This window comes from Chiloscyllium punctatum, chromosome 2 (genome assembly GCF_047496795.1).
Source record: "Chiloscyllium punctatum isolate Juve2018m chromosome 2, sChiPun1.3, whole genome shotgun sequence".
NCBI lineage: Eukaryota > Metazoa > Chordata > Chondrichthyes > Orectolobiformes > Hemiscylliidae > Chiloscyllium > Chiloscyllium punctatum.
This window is the reverse complement of record NC_092740.1, coordinates 83440649-83458338: the sequence shown is the minus strand read 5'-3', so window position 1 is coordinate 83458338 and position 17690 is coordinate 83440649. Positions and strand designations below refer to the sequence as shown.

The window sequence follows — 17690 nt, the reverse complement described above, 5'->3', positions numbered from 1 at the left end:
GCTCCCCCCATTATTGAGGCTAGCTTTGGTTGTGGAGCCTCCTTCTCTGGTAAGTTGTGTAATTATCTACACCACCACCCCCCCCCTCCCCAGCCCCCCAATTAACGTCTGGATGTGGCAGGACTGCAGAGTTTTGATTGTGGGATCACTTAGCTCTGCCTATTGCATGAGAATCTGCTTTCATATTGAGTTGCTTTCAAGTTATCTCCAATATCAGGAACAGACTTACCTTTTTGCAGTTTTCAATTGATGAAGAGTTACACCCAAAATACTAGCCTATCTATTTGCTTCACAGACATTACTAGACCTTCTCAGCATGTTTGGGCACTCCTATTTTTATATTAATTACATTTCTGAGACATTGGTTAATAAGTCTTGTTCAATACTTCTTTTTAATCTATAGATCGTCTGCAGCCTCTTGATTCCACGGTCTCCTTTCAACATAGAATTTTGAGATTCCCAACACACCAACACGATATAATACACAACACAAAAATATTGGCCTCGCTTGTGGTTTTCTTTCTGCTTTGTGTACCAAGTGGTATTTGGCTAGTTTGAGTTGGAATGCTGGAACACAGGGTGTGATATGTAGTATTTCAGGACACACTGCTGTTCAAATAGTGCAGTGGTCTGTTTGCACTTAGAAGAGCAAAATGATCACCTTTCAAGTACAATAGGACACTTATCAATAAGATTAATCTAGTACATGCATTTCCAAAGAGTTGATTTAGAATGTTTATTTTCTACTTATTTATTCCAAAAGTGGTTGGTGTGGATAAATATGCACAAGGTAAGTTTTTCTCCTCAAGTTGCATTGCCTGTCACAATCCTCAACAGCCTGGAGAATGTATTATGCTCATCTTTATCACCTTCACTGACACATTCATGGAGATGAATAATTAACACATCTGAAAAGCAGTATGTACAAGTTACGACAGTGAGGGAAGAGCAGTCTTGGCTGGTTTGAAATGGAATGCTGGAACACAAAACATCCCAATGTCATGACCCAAGTGATTCCACTGTCCAATGTTTTATTGTTCCCGCATATTCTGTTCTCGGCTGTACCAAACAAAGTTTACTAAACATTCCATGGGGATTCTCTAGCTATACTGTAGAGGCCAGTGGAATTTGCAGATAAACAGCAACTTAATTTCTCACACCAGAAGTTTTGATGGTCTCTGAATGGACAACTTTAAATTCAACATATTCCTGATGAAGGGGTTTTGCCCAAAACATCAATTTTTCTGCTCCTCGGATGCTGTTTGACCTGCTGTGCCTTTCCACAGAACTACACTCTCAACTCTGATCTCCAGCATCTGCAGTTCTCACTTTCGCCTATATTAGGCAATCCGTCATATACACAGCAAAATTATATGAAATTAGACTAATTGGCTTTTCAAATGGTCCTGGAATAGTCATTCTAAATACTTTGAATGACATACTGCTCCACATATAGCAAGTTTTATTGTGCAATCTCACAGTAAATAAATACCCACAACAATTACAAGATTATGACTGGAATGATGCATAATGCACCAGCATTAGAGAAATATAAGATACAAAGCTCCTACTAATAATTCTTAGTCCTTAAATTTGTGCCATTCCTAATCGCCATCAGTATAGAACCAACACCAACATCTCAAATTTTCAACATATCTACTTGTTTGCAAAACATTGCCTTTACATTGGGTTTGCTGCAAAACCTGGACCTAAATTAACACAAACTGTAATGATTTTGAACAAATTTAGCAAGAAACGTCAATGCTAAGGCAAAGGCAATTCATCACACTTAAACGATTACAATTAAGTTACCTATATTTCTTATAGAAAATGGCAAGTCTATTAGTGATAGGTATGACAGTTTTTGATCTGTGTAAAACATTGCTCAGATGATGCCCCGATATGTGACTGAACATGTGGACCATAAATACATGTGGAAGCAAGGAGCATTTGAAAGATGGCTTCATTTTTGGCTCACATCTCAATGTCGTGGTTGACCAGGAGCAGGTCTACGTGGGCCTGGACCTGGAGTCCCAGATCTTGGCTGTCCTGGTATATGAGAGGCTTGTCTTGAGTTTGGTGGTTTTGTTACCACCATTCTTGGGGGTGGTGGTGCCAGCGTCATTTCTTTTCCATGTTTTCCATTAGCTCTTGTTGCTTTATTGGGTTGCTTTTCGACCACTGTTTGATCTATGTAAAAGAAAATGCTAATATTTTATCTCAAATAAAATTTGATTCTCCTTTCTTTCAATGTTTTATAATTAATCCTTGTGAAACTATGATAACTTACAAGCATTTTAATAAATATATACAATCACTTATTCCCAAAATTATAGCAGTTTATGCCTGTGCACAGTGGGGTATATGGAAGAATAGTCAAGATAGCTGTTGGATCAATAAACTTATGGTTAGTATTAATAGACAGTCTGTTCCTCAGAAATAGAGACAGATAGATCAAGGCATGGAAGGGATGTGCCAGATGTGGATCATGTGAAGGAAAAATGAGCACAAACTGGAAAATATGTCAATTAAATATTTCAGTTCAGTAGAGAGCAGAAGGTAACACTAACCCAGTCAGACAAAACATATTTGATATTTATCAATATATAACCAGAATATGTAGGAAATGGAGTGAACAATTAAGGTGATGGAGAACAGAAATGTTCTTAAAATAAATGTATCTACTTCAATTGTATAGGTTTATAATACAGTTACTTATGATAACTGAGTCACTTTATGACTGCAGCATTTGTTTTTGTATATCAGCATTATAGGCGATGTGTTGCAAACGTGAATAAATAATCACCCTGGAGATCGAAAAATCTGACCACTCAGCCCCTCACTTAACACAATATAATTTTGACTCTACGTTTCCAAAAAATAAAGAGAAATTGGGTGAGAAAATTCAATAAACAAATTATTTTCCCACTATTTTCCAATTACCCCTAGCAGATTGCAGCCATCAGAGTACAAAATTTCATTCAATTTTCTCCAACATATTGCTAAACTATTGCAAAAAATACTGTTTACAAATTTGCTCTTGCAATCATTAAGGAGTAAATTCAAACTTTAATTTGAATTGTTGCATTACATTAGTGAGCATTTCCTGCAGAGCTTTCAAAAATGATCAAAAGTTAAAACTGCGAAATTCCCTTCCAATGCAATACTACTCAATGTTGATGTGTGTAGAAGCTGTATTAAGCTAATATTCAAAGAGTGTGGTTTTACCCATAAATCAATTAATAATATTTAATTGCACAAATATTGATTTAATTACCAAATAAAGATTTAAATGCCAATGCCTTTTTGAGATATCGGTTTTTATCAATATATGACAATACAGACAAAATAAAGCTTTGAGTCCAACCCTTACCTGATTCAGGTTTGCTCACATTTACGTTATTTGGTAAAAGATCTTCCAAATCTTGCAACATAGGATTAACAGTATCCTTATTGTTCCTTCTGTTCTTTTGTTCGTCACGTAACTGTTATAAAAGAGAAGGAATTCCATGATATTTCACAATGCCCTATTGTAAAGCCTGACTATACAGAATATACACAAATGCAAGCCTGTTCCAATGTAACACAAAAGATCTGCATTGTTCCCTATGAACAATGTTATTGTGTTGGACCTCAGTTCAAAATGTGACGTAATACTTTTACTTATTAATTTCAAAGTTTAGCTTATAATTTTTATGTTTAATGTAAAGGTATTTTACTGCACTCTAATAGACAAATGGCCTTTCACATGTAAGCAAAGCAGCCAAACTCTCATTGTATGTTTAACTATATAATTAGTCTCCAAACAAATATCAAAAGTTATTTCACAAGTGCATTAACACATCAATTTTAACAAAGCTGAAATGTAGTTCAGCTTCTAATCAGCTCTAATTTCTTGTAGCTCAAACTTTGTGGAAGACATAAATGGAAGAAGACCTCTTTCAGGAAAGAATCTAATTCCTCTTTCTGTTCAGCAGAAGTCTGGGCTCTGTTGTGATAACTATTATTGTGAATCGAAAAGATTTTGCATCTCTGTTGCAATCTTACTGTCACAGCACGCACAATGTGATAACAACACATTGTATTCTTGGAGTTAAAAAATAATGGGGTGGACTTTACAAGGGAATGGACTAGCCAGCTCCTCCCAACGTAGAAGTTGGTTGGCACTTTACCAACCAGAAATCCAGCTATTTTGCAGCAATATTATTCAGAGGAAATGTGAATTGATAACTGATTTAATTGAATGACAACTTCTGTTCACATCAGGGAGGAAGTCCTGACCTACCTGGCTGCTCTTTAACCCTAGCACCTCCAGAAAAAAAACAGCGGACACTTCTGGGATTACAAGCACTACATACAATGAAGAGAATGTCTCCCAGACATGAGATAAATCTGAGTATTTTGGATGGGTCAGGCTTGGAGGACATTGTGTGAAGTGATGGGAAAGGGGATTTGGGTGATAATAACTGAAGGAGGGTCGGGGAGAGTGGCATGATCTTGGGGATGGTGCTCCTGCCTCCAGCCTGTGCAACAGCAGCCTCCTCAATCAAACCTGCTGCTTTGGTTTCCTTCGTTCTGCCTTTCCCAAAAGGCCAAAAAAATCATAGTGAAGAAGTGTGAGGCTCTTGGTGAGCCACTTAAGTGCTTTAATAAGCCAAAAGCTTCGTGAGCTGCCCCATTCCTTACTCGATCCTACAGTATTGGGTACCGGAGGGGCTGGGTGGAAAGCTGGGGAGGGTTGACCACCTACTTTATTTTATCTTCCCAACTGCCTTCACAAATGCTGATGGAGATGGAGGGGGTGCATAAAACTCCCTCCGATGTGTTTTTAAAACTTTCTGATAAACTTTGATAAACACTGATAAGCACAAGCCTATTACTTAATCAAATCGAAATGTGGATAATAGCACTCTGAGTGAAAAAAAAAACAGGAAGAAGTCCTATGTCAAATGCTGGTAAAAGCTATTCCAAAAATGTCAACATTTACTTTAGTACCTGTTATGAGTGTGGGTGGTATTATGATACAAATTAGAGCTGTTAAACACCACATTCCTTTGGCTGCTAAAACAGAAGCTACAATTTAAAACTGTTGATTTTAATGCTTGATGTGCTGAGTGAAAATGTTTGGTGGTGAAGGAGTCCTCCTGTCTGTAGACAGTATGAAACTACCAAGAAAGCAGACACATACCTGTATGACATACTGGTGGCCGTGATTTTATCACTGCATTTTCATTCATCGCAGAACTCCCAAACACAAGCATGAAAGAGCTCTAGGATCAATTACTAAAAGCAAGCTACCCCACTTTCAGATTGAGATTGACTGCATCCAACATTGTGACAGGCTGGTGACTGATCACCACCATTACATCCTGCAGGATTGTGCCTGTTTTCTTGGTCGCTTCTTACTGCCTACATATTGTTGCAGTCTTCCATCAGCAAACTCTTTCAATCAGCACACCAAGTCAAAGGCCGTTCGCTTGGAGATAAAGATGCAACACTACAAAATAGAAATGTAACAGCTAAGCAGAAGTATAACTTGACTGATGATACCACGAGTGCCATTATTAAGCAGCCCATTGACATAAGCCAATCATTCTGCCACTTGAACTGTTTGCTGCTTTCTGTTGGACAGTTCAAATGTTTTACTGGATTGTGGCAAATGCTAAATATGGCACAGTATTGTCCTACAATGGAGACTATAACAAAAGCATGCACAGCAAGCAGACGTTTCACAATTAGATGATGAAAATTCCAATCACGGTTAGTTTGGAGGAAGAGCGAGTGCAACAATATCAGATTATGAATATGGCTCTTTGGAAATTATTAATAGTTAATTGAACTCTCCACTGCCCTCATCATGAACAATCCTGAATATTCTCTTAATAAGACTGTTCACCACCTTATAAAGTCTGTTCACCTTCCTAGAAAATATTTCCAGACATCAACATTAATGTGCAACTGATCTAACACTAGAGACCAAAACATCATCCTTTGATTCAAGGATGGTGAAGGTCAGATGTTTCTGCTATAGGTCTTTATGTGATGACAATCAACCCACAGGTCTTTGGATACAAGTGTTGGAATGTTCCACAAGGTAGTGGCATTTGCTTCCTTTTTCGTCCACCCTTGCTGATGCATGATATTAAGGTGTTGTAAATCAAATCGTGACACTACATGACAGACGGGTTGTCACCATTTTGAACAATTGGGAGCAAACTCTTCTCACTCATCAATATAAACCCTGCTCTGGTTGAAGGGGAGCCACAGAGTGAGGCTGCAGCCTTCAACCCTGTTTCTATAGGGCTAGTATGACCCAGTACCCAGATTTTCAAAATTTCAGGATTCAACATTTAATTTTATTCTCACATCATTAATCATGCATATAGAAAACCATACATGCTAGTTTTACTTAGTAAATGTTATTGCAGGCTGAATATTTCTCAATGTGAACATACCATCTGCATCTTCTTTTTTAGCTCCAAATTAGCTGTTTCATATGTTTTTGAAGTGGCATTGAGATAGTATATGGCTAAACTGCAATTGAGTAGAATTAAAACATAGTCAGATATCTGAATAATTGGTAATGTAGAATACATTCTGTTAAAGATACATATACTCATGCAAAATGCTGACTCCTTTTTGGAATAATAATTAAGGTGATGACTGTTTTGTCAAATTGAATATTAATATAAATGGTGATAATATGCCTGTTCATAGTTAATCTAGCTCCATAAACCTTTTCTTGAAAGGACCACAAATGTGCCAGCCAACCATCCTAACTATCAGGGCAGGATCACATCTGTGGCGATTTCATTGTTTACCCCAGTGAGTGTCTGGTTTTGGAAAGACTCCCAATTTAAAAGCAGTGAGCAGGAACTGTCACTAGGTGCTCATCCGAAGGTCCCACCTTTCTAAAGAGGCTTCGAAATACAGTCTTGGTGTCCCAGACTGAATCCCACCCCATCCCCTTTAGGAAGGGTGGAAATGAATCACAAGCCATAATTTTAATGAGTGTTGAGACAGATGGATTCCATACATCTTTGAACTGATCAGGCACTTGTCAGTAGAGTGGCTGAACTAGAGAGATTCCGAGTATTCCATCCCTAAATCATGTTAAAATGTAATGTTCATTGGCTTCCTGCATCTGGTGAATGCCACAGAAGTACAAAATCTGGAGAAATTGCTGGAGAAACTCAGCAGATCTGGCAGCATCTGTGAAGAGAAACCAAAGTTAACATTTCACATCCAGTGACCCTTCTTCAGAATTTGAAACCACAGAAGTACACTCTAGGTTGAGGAATTTTAGCTCTCTTTCATTTTCTATTAACCTTAACTTTTGATCTTTTTTATGTGAATTTGTGTCCTTACCTTCTGAACTGAAACATTTCATTGCATTTTGAAATAAAAGTGGAATTGCAGTACTACAGGTTAGAGTTAAAAATTACAGGCAGCGTCTTTTTTGGAAGTACAATATGGACATTTTACAAATAACCAAAAAGCCAGCAACAATTTCATTGTTAGAAAATATTTCTTTGTGCTTTGCCTTTTTTTATAAACCACAAAGGCAAGAAGTTTAGCTCCGCAAAGGTTTTGATATATATTTGGTTTTAAGAAATGGACAGCACTGACAAGGCCAGCAATTATTGCACATACCTAATTGCTTTTGAGAGCTTGGTAATGAGCCACTTTCTTGGACTACTGCAGTAACATGTTTACTGTATCATTTAACATTGTGCTAATTGATATAAACAAAATGTCTTAAATTTAATTCTGCATTAGGTCACCTCAATCAGAGTGCTGGGTTTGAAAGTATCAGTCAGGATACTTGTTCCTGATCTTCACCTATCCAGTGACCTTTTGTGGAAAATATGCCTTTTTGCTATTTGGTATGGATAGAATAGGGCTCAACTCATATGCTCTCCACAGACAAATACTTTGCAACTTTCTAGGCTTTCATAAAGAATGGTCAATTGGTATGACTTCAGTGTGAGGCATCAGCACAAGACGGTCCATTAAATCGAAGCATGGTTTATAATTATTATTATTATGTTTATTAGTGAAACCAGAATTTCAGACATTTCAATCAAACTACTTCAAAATCACCTAACTATGGAAAATCAAATAAAGTCATTGCCTAGGCAACTGATGTATGTCTGTAACTTTGGCTAGAAAGCTTCCTGCCAATTAATATCTAATGTGATGCAGAAAATTATTTGTTATTTATTTACATTTTCCTTCCTCGCACATGTACCATGGGGTAGTTATTGTAAAGGCAATAAAGTATGAAATCAACAATCATACACTTAAGGACAGTTTGACATTTATTTATAAACTATTTAAGCTTTGTCCAAGAATATTTGCAGAGTCATCAATAACAGGCATATTATACTCAAGTGCAAACCTGTCCTCATGCAATATCTGTAGATGCATAGACAATTTTAGCAGATATCATTTGTTAGCAATCACAAGCAGGACCCCAGAACCATTTTACTCTCCTTTATCAACTGGGAGGTTCCAATTTTGTTCATGGTAATTGCAGCTTAATTAGAATCAGTTAACAGTAAAGGATTGGAATCACACGTAGAGCACTGCACTGTAGAGACAGTCATTGGAAAATTCATTGAGCCTTGGGGAGCAGCTTATAGTAACTGGCTTAGAAATTCATTCATAATCAATCATCTTGATCATCAGTAAAGTGATGGAAGATGTCATCAGCCATGCTATCAAGCAGTATCTGCTCAGTAATAACCTGCTCACTGGCATTCAGTTTGTATTCTGCCAGGGTCACTCAATTCCTTGGTTCAAACATGGACCTGAATTCCAGAGCTGATGTCAAAATGACTGCTTTTGACATCAAGGACATTTTTATTGGATGTGGCATAGAAGTGCTCAGCTGGAGGCAATAGAAATTGGGGAAAGTCTCCACTAGTTAGAGGCATACCTATCACAATGGATGATGATTGTGGCTGTTGGAGGTCAGTCATCTCAGCTCCAGGACATCTCTGTGGGATTTCCTCAGGATAGTGTCCTAGGCCCAAACATCTTCAGTTTTTTTTATCAATAACCTTCACATCTTCAGGATTGGGGATATCGCTGATGATTGCATAATATTCAGTATCATTTATGACTCCTCAAATACTAAAGCAATTCATGTTCAAGCGAAGCAAGACCTGGACAATATCCAAATTGGGCTGAAAACTTGCAAGTAACATTTGTGCTACACAAATGCCCAGCAATGGCCATCTCTAATAAGAGACAAACTAACCATAACCCCTTGACATTCAAGGTGTTAGCATCTTTGAATCCCCTACTATTAACAATCTGGAGTTACTATTGACCAGAAGCTCAGCTAGTCTCGCCATATAAATACAGTGGCTGCAAGAGCAAGTCAGAGACTAGGAATATAGTAATGAGAAACTCATATCCTGACTCCCTAAATTTCACCATCTACAGGGCACAATGATGTGGAGGTGCCAGTGTTGGACTGGGGGTGACAAAATCAGAAGTCACATGACACCAGGTCATAGTCCAACACGTTTATTTGAAATTACAAGTTCTTAGAGCGCTACATCTTCATCAGGTGAAAACGAAGGCACAAGACAGGAGTGTGATGGAATACTCCCCACTTGCCTGGAAGAGTGCAGCTCCAACCACACTTAGGAAGCTTGACAACATCCAGGTCAAAGTAGTCTGCTTTATTGGCACCACATCTACAATCATCTATTCCTTCCACCATTAGCGGGAGTGTATACTATCTACAAAATGTGCTGCAGAAATTCACTAAAGATCCTTATACCGCACCTTCCAAACCCACAATCACTTCTCTCTCGAAGGACAAGGATCGCAAATATATGGGAACACGACCTGCAAGTTCAGCTCCAAGCCACTCACCAAATATCACTATTCTTTTACTATTGCTGAGGCAAAGTTCTGCAATTTCCTCCCTAACAGCACTGTGGGTCAATCAACAGGACATGGATTGCAGCAGTTCAAGAAGCCAGCTCACCACAACCACCTTCTTATGAGCAATTAGGGATGGGCAATAAATGCTGGCCTAGCCAGTGTTGCACACATCTCATGAGTAAATAACAAAAATAATTTTAGTGCCTGAAAATTGACCCAACAAGGATTAATGGTCTACTTTTGAATTGAGCATTTCAAAGTAAACCTTAAAATGATTACTTAAAATGAAGTACAATGACAGGATAATATTTTGAATAGAACAAAGATATAATATAACAGTTATTCATTAATTATTGACAGAATTAATGTTAAAATTGAGTTTTACCTGAACATCTACTCTACATGCATATATTAATAGTAAACATGTTCCCTCAAGTAACATAGCTTGGTATGAGAGTGCATTGTGATAATGTTCAGGAAGAAATTCATCATAAGTCTCATTATAGAAATATGCTTGAGAGGAACAACATATTTGATTCCCAGAAAGATATAAAGATCCCTAAAAATTAACCTGCCTGTTTAACAAGGCAGCCAAATATGGCATATCCTGTTGATTTGACTGACTAAAATGCTCTCATGGTTCATTTCACCGTTAGACAATTGTAATTTGGATTTCAAGTTTGTGCATGAGTGAAATAGCTTAGACTCAGAGCTGACTGTACAGTTTGTTCCACTTCTTGCCAATTCAATGAGCTCCATGGTCAACCTGCATTTCAGTCAGAAAGGGATGCCAATAGAATGTGAGTTACCAGTCCAGTTTCAATCAGGATCCAATAAAGTACAACAATTAAAGGGCTTCTGTTCTGTATTTACTTAGAGAGGGTATATTGAGATGATCAATGCGGAAAAATAAATGATGCATTTATTGTAATTGTAATAATCACTGCCGTGATTTTACGTTTGAAGCATTTTTGTGTGTTCAACTCATATAGTTCAAGATTTTCTTTTACAGAAGTGAAATAAAAATACTCACACCATAAGTAAGATTCCAGGAAGAATCAAGCCTGGATTTGATGCGTAACTGAAGAGTTTTCCAATAAATGCTGGGAAATCATATTGGATTGTTTCCATAATAACTTCAAACATTTTAGCTTTCCCACTGTTGATTTAGAAAAAGATTAAAATGTGATCTAAATGCTTTCAAGAAGTTTTAAGTTGAAGAGTATACTTCAGAACAGAACCATTTCATAGAATCATGCAACCATAGAACCATAGAATTATACAGTATAGAAGATCTACAGAACCACAGAATTATATAGTATAGGTGAATTGGCTTTCAGCCCGTGAAGTCTGTACCACCAAAACTACATTAATTTGACATTAAATCTACAGTAGTCCCACCTTCTAGCACCTGTACACAGTGTTGAATGCTACGACATTTCAAGTGCACATCCAAGTAATTTTTAAAGGTTGTGAGGTGCCCCACCTCAACTACCCTCCCAGGAAGGGCAGCATGGTGTTTAAAAGGTAGCATGCTGCCTTACAGCACCAGGGACCCGGGTTCAATTCCAGCCTTGGGTGACTGTGTGGATTTTGCATGTTCTCTCTGTGTCTGTGTGCCGTTCATAGGGTCAGTGCAGACTTGATGGGCCAAATGGCCCCTTTCCACACTGTAGCAGTATTATGATTCCAAGTGCATTCCAGACCCCACCACCCTCTGAGTGAAAGGTGTTTCATAGAATTTTTTTATCATAGAATCCCTACAGTATGGAAACAGACCCTTCAGCCCAACAAGTCCAAAGTGACCCTCCGAAGAGTAACCCTGCAAGACCCATTTCCCTTCCCTATTATCCTATATTTACCCCTGACTAATGCACCTAACATTCACATCCCAGAATACAATCAGCAATTTAGCATGGCCAATTCACCTAACCTGTACATCTTTGGATTGCGGGAGGAAACCGGAGCACCTGGAGGAAACCCACGCAGACACGGGAAGAATGTGCAAACTCCACACAGATAGTCAGCTGAGGCTGGAATCGAACCCAGGTCCCTGGTGCTGCGAGGCAGCAGTGCCAACCACTGAGCCACTGTGCCGCCCTAATCCTCTTACCTGTCAGTATAAAGTTTTGTCTCCTAATCAGCCTGCTCAGATATGTTATTACACAACTCTGAACCAGATGGGACTCAAACTGATAGGCATCCAGGCCCAGAGATAAGGACACTACCACAATGCAACACGAGCCCTATCCCCTCCTTGCAACTGACCCTTAACAAACGGAAACTGCTGCTTTCTATTCACCTTGTCCATGTTTGACATATAAGAAGCAGCTGAGGACTCTGGGTTTGTACTTAATCAAATTTAGAAGGATGAGGGTATGATGTCATTGTGGCCTGAATAAAATGGATGTAGGGAAGATGTTTCCACTAGTAGGAGAGACAAGGACATGAGGGCACAGCCTCAGAGTGATGGGTTAACCCTGAGATGAGGAAGAATTCATCCAGCCAGAGAGGGTGATGGATCTGTTGAACTCATTGCCACAGAAGGTTGTGAAGACCAAATCATAGAGTGTATTTAAGACAAAGATTGATAGGTTCTCGATTAGTAAGGGATTCAAGGGTTACAGGGAGAATGTAGGAGAATGGGGTTGAGAAATGAATCAGACATAATCGAATGGAGAACAGATTCAATGGACTGAATGGCCTATTTCTGCTCTTATATCTTGTGGTTTTATGGTCTTACGGTCTCATATATACCTTTATCATATCCCCCCATAACCTTCTGTGATCCAAAGTAAACAACCCAAGCTCTGTGCAAGTGGACAGCAGAGTGTCATTCATTCATTAACATTATGCAAACCAGAAACAGTTGACAACCAGCATCTTCAGGTCACATTACTTCAATTCAAGAAGTGTCAATTTGATAAAATCTTTAATAATACTATCTAAAAATAACTGTCTGGAAGTCTCACAATCACCTGCCATTTGACTACATGCTAAATATTTATCTTCACCTTAACATCAAATCTCCATGTCCAATATCCATTTAAACTTTGGATAATACCCAAACATTTGGAAAGATTTGTGCAGCAGTGCTCTCACATTCCTGCACAATTTATTGTCAAAAAGCCAATTTGTCTCTTATCTCCACATTCTTGCAGTTCTTACTAAAATATGCTGTACTAATAGCTATTTCTCAATTGTCTGGGCATGTTGGCCATGTTGAATTTGAGACTTATTATTCAATTTCTTTCTTTAACTTATTCTTTCACATGGGTTCAAAACTGTGATCTCCTTACCTCCATTTATTTTATCTCATACTAAAATCAGATTAGACAATGTCAGAACCTTTTCCCAAGCCTAGTCTCATCTTCTAGATACACTATTGACTTATTGAATGTCCCTTTGTAATATAATACAACTTTGTTTACTGTGAAGAAGGACATGGAAGATATAGAATGTAGGGAAATAGATAGTGACATCTTAAAAAATGTCTATATCACAGAGGAGCAAGCGCTGGATGCCTTGAAATGCATAAAAATGGATAAATCCCTAGGACCTCATCAGGTGTACCCTAGAAATCTGTGAGAAGTTAGGGAAGTGATTGCTGGGCCTCTTGCTGAGATATTTGTATCATTGATAGTCACAGGTGAGGTGCCAGAAGACTGGAGGTTGGCTAACATGATGCCACGATTTAAGAAAGGCCAGGGAACTATAGACTAGTGAGCCTGACATCAGTGGTGGGCAACTTGTTGGATGGAATCTTGAGGGACAGGATGTACATGTATTTGGAAAGGCAAGGGCTGATTAGGGATCCTCAACATGGCTTTGTGCATGGGGAAATCATGTCTCACAAACTTGATTGAGTTTTTTGAAGAAGTAACAAAGAGGATTGATGAGGGAAGAGTGGTAGACATGATCTATATGGACTTCAGTAAGGCATTCAACAAGGTTCCCCATGGGAGACTGGTTAGCAAGGTTAGATCTCATTGAAAATAGGGAGAACTAGCCATTTTGAGACAGAACTGACTCAAAGGTAGAAGACAGACGGTGGTGGTGGAGGATTGTTTTTCAGACTGGAGGCCTGTGACCAGTGGAATGGCACAAGGATCGGTGTTCGGTCCACTACTTTTCGTTATTTATATAAATGATTTGGCTGTGAGCTTAAGAGGTATAGTTAGTAAGTTTGTAGATGACACAAAAATTGGAGGCGTAGTGGACAGAGAAGAAGGTTACCTCAAATTACAAGGGGATCTTGATCAGATGAGCCTATGGACTGAGAAATGGCAGATGGAGTTTAATTTAGATAAATGCGAGGTGCTGTATTTTGGGAAAGCAAATCTTGGCAGGACTTGTACGCTTAATGGTAAGGTCCTAGGGAGTGTTGCTGAACAAAGAGACCTTGGAGTGCAGGTTCATAGCTCCTTGAAAGTGGAATTGCAGATAGATAGGATAGTGAAGGTGGTGTTTGGTATGCTTTCCTTTCGTGGTCAGATTACTGAGTACTAGATTTGGGAGATCATGTTGCAGCTGTACAGGACATTTGTTAGGCCACTTTTGGAATATTGCATGCAATTCTGGTCTCCTTCCTATTGGAAGGATGTTGTGAAACTTGAAAGGGTTCAGAAAAGATTTACAAGAATGTTGCCAATGTTGGAGGATTTGAACTATAGGGAGAGATTGAATAGGCTAGGGGTATTTTCCCTGGAGCATCAGTGGCTGGGGGGTGACCTCATAGAGGTTTACAAAATCATGAGGGGCATGAATAGGGTAAATAGACAAGGTCTTTTCCCTGGGGCTGTGGAGCCAAGAACTAGATGACATAGGTTTAGGGTGAGAGGGGAAAGGTATAAAAGAGACCTAAGGGGCAACATTTTCATGCAGAACGTGGTACATGTGTGGAATAGGCTGCCAGAGGAAGTGGTGGAGGCTGGTACAATTGCAACATTTAAAAGGTATCTGGATGGGTATATGTATAGGAAGTGTTTGGAGGGATTTGGACTGGTTGTTGGAAGGTGGGATTATATTGGGTTAGGATATCTGGTCAGCATGGGCGAGTTGAACCGAAGGGTCTGTTTCCGTGCTGTACATCTCTATGACTCTTTAACTTACTGAGAGGTAAAAATAAGCCATAAAACAGTTGTTTGGTGCAACATTGAACAGAAATGACTATAATAATTATTTAATTTATATCTACTAAATGTTTTGAACAGAAATGAATTGTGGTTTGTATATTACTATTCATATTAAATGGTTGATGGTTCATCATTAAACAATTGATTATATGTCTTCTTTCTGAAATTAAACATACAGTCATAGAGTCATATTTGAGAAATTTGTTATACATAACATTTTTCAACATTTACAGCCTGTCAGCCATCTTGCAGAAAACTAGCATTTAAATTATTATATATGCATGTACCATATTTTTAATTGTACTTCAGATCTAGATGTCACTGGCTAGACCAGCATTTAATGCTCATCTCCACCCAGTGAACAGTCAACCTTATTGCTGTGGGTCTAGAGTCACATGTAGTGTAAAGATGGCAGATAAAGACGGAAGATTTCTTCCCTAAAGGACAGTAGTAAATCTAATGAGTTTTTATACCAACCAAAAGTGGCTGCCATTAGACTAGCTTTTTATTCCGTATGTTTATTGACTTCAAGTTGTACCACACCTCAGAACCTTAGCCTCAGGATTAGAATACTGAGCTAGTGGCATTGCCATTACACAACCTCCTCATAGCCATCTCCTCTAGCATGGTTTGTACAATGCTATGTCTACAATATTTACAGTGTTATAGAACATAGAACATAGAACAATACAGCACAGAACAGGCCCTTCGGCCCACGATGTTGTGCCGAACTTCTATCCTAGATTAAGCACCCATCCATGTACCTATCCAAATGCCGCTTAAAGGTCGCCAATGAATCTGACTCTACCACTCCCTCGGGCAGCGCATTCCATGCCCCCACCACTCTCTGGGTAAAGAACCCACCCCTGACATCTCCCCTATACCTTCCACCCTTCACCTTAAATTTATGTCCCCTTGTAACACTCTGTTGTACCCGGGGAAAAAGTTTCTGACTGTCTACTCTATCTATTCCTCTGATCATCTTATAAACCTCTATCAAGTCACCCCTCATCCTTCGCCGTTCCAACGAGAAAAGGCCGAGAACTCTCAACCTATCCTCGTACGACCTACTCTCCATTCCAGGCAACATCCTGGTAAATCTTCTCTGCACCCTCTCCAAAGCTTCCACATCTTTCCTAAAGTGAGGCGACCAGAACTGCACACAGTACTCCAAATGTGGCCTAACCAAAGTCCTGTACAGCTGCAACATCACCTCACGACTCTTGAATTCAATCCCTCTGCTAATGAACGATAATACTCCATAGGCCTTCTTACAAACTCTATCCACCTGAGTGGCAACCTTCAAAGATCTATGTACAATGTCTAATCATTTTATAAGACTAGAAATTGACATAGGCAAATGTCCATTAATTAATGTATGGCTCATTTATACAACATGATGCAATCAAATGACAGAAAAGGAACAAGCAGCTGAATTCCTGGTCCTTGGTTCCTATTCTTCTACCCAAAACTATATTAAAATACAGGAATAGCAATGTTCCTTGAGTGTATTAAGTATAATTTCAATAATATTGCCTAAAGCAATGTCCAGGCTGTCCAAGTATCTGGAATATTTCCTCTAATTCACAGTGCGTACATTCCTGCCAGTCAAGGAATGTTCCCATGAAAAGATAAGGAATACTCAAGGGACTGAATCTTACTTTTGACTTAATCCAAATTGTGTTAAAGTGTTTGGAGGGATTTCTGGTGAAAGGGCTGATGGGGTTTCTTGGCGTATCTTACCAAGCCAGCCAGCATGACTACTGACCTCACCATATGATATCTGACAGTTCAGATTCTGCCCCTATCTTACCACATGCCATTCCCAGAATAGTTGCTGCTTAGCAGATGTAGTCCAAAGGACTGGCATCGCTTGCTTCTGTACTATCTTTAAAAGCCATTGGGCACCCAGACACATAGTGGCATTCCAAAGATGCCCTGCTCCATGACAAGCAAAATCAAAACATGTCGGAAAAGGGGAAGATAATATCGTGATTCTCAAACAGGAACATGTAGGTCGTGGTTGAAGGGCTAGTGGAAAGGAGAGGAGTCCTCTTCCCTGAGGACAGTAGAGAATGCTGCAACATTCGTCCCTGTCAGAGGGTGCAAGGCCGCTACCCAGATCGGCACCATCTCCAATGTCTGGACGAATGCCCAGAGAGAGTCAATGACCTTCTCTGTTGCAGCAGGGCAAATGCCACACTATTCTCTCTGCTGCCTCTAACACTCCCTCAAGTTCTGCTTCTGCACACACATTCCACCAATATTTATTCTTTGCCACTCACTTTCTGAAGTTACATCCCCTATTTTTTCTCACTGCCATTCCTCACTGACCTCCCATAACAGCAATTATGCATGCCTTCTGACTCACACACGCAGAACAACTTAGCACCTTTTTCTTACCTGCCACAGGATGTACAAGTGCCCCTAAGATTCCACTGACAATTTTACAGTCTTAAACTTAGATCATAAGCTACTCTTCAATTCAGCCCTAAATTAATGTTCTACTTTGAACAGCTGTTGCTTACTTGGATAGTTGTTTGGGTCTAAATGCATTACTCTATACAGAGGTAATTAAAGGAAGTTATTGATAATGGCATATACCAATGAGAAAATATGAGTAAATTTCCAAGATTGAATGTATAATTCAGT

General features: G+C 39.0%; 1 protein-coding gene across 1 annotated transcript in view; it reads right to left on the bottom strand.

The window, feature by feature from the left end:
• Positions 1-1981: 1981 nt before the first annotated feature.
• tmc2b (transmembrane channel-like 2b) overlaps positions 1982-17690 on the bottom strand; it is a 74870-nt gene continuing 59161 nt past the window's right edge. Inside the window, exons 15-18 of the mRNA XM_072591269.1 lie at positions 10937-11062; positions 6456-6534; positions 3374-3485; positions 1982-2190 (exon numbers count right to left, since the gene is read on the bottom strand). Of these exons, the coding sequence (XP_072447370.1) occupies positions 1982-2190; positions 3374-3485; positions 6456-6534; positions 10937-11062 (526 nt within the window). The remainder of the gene's footprint in view (positions 2191-3373; positions 3486-6455; positions 6535-10936; positions 11063-17690) is intronic.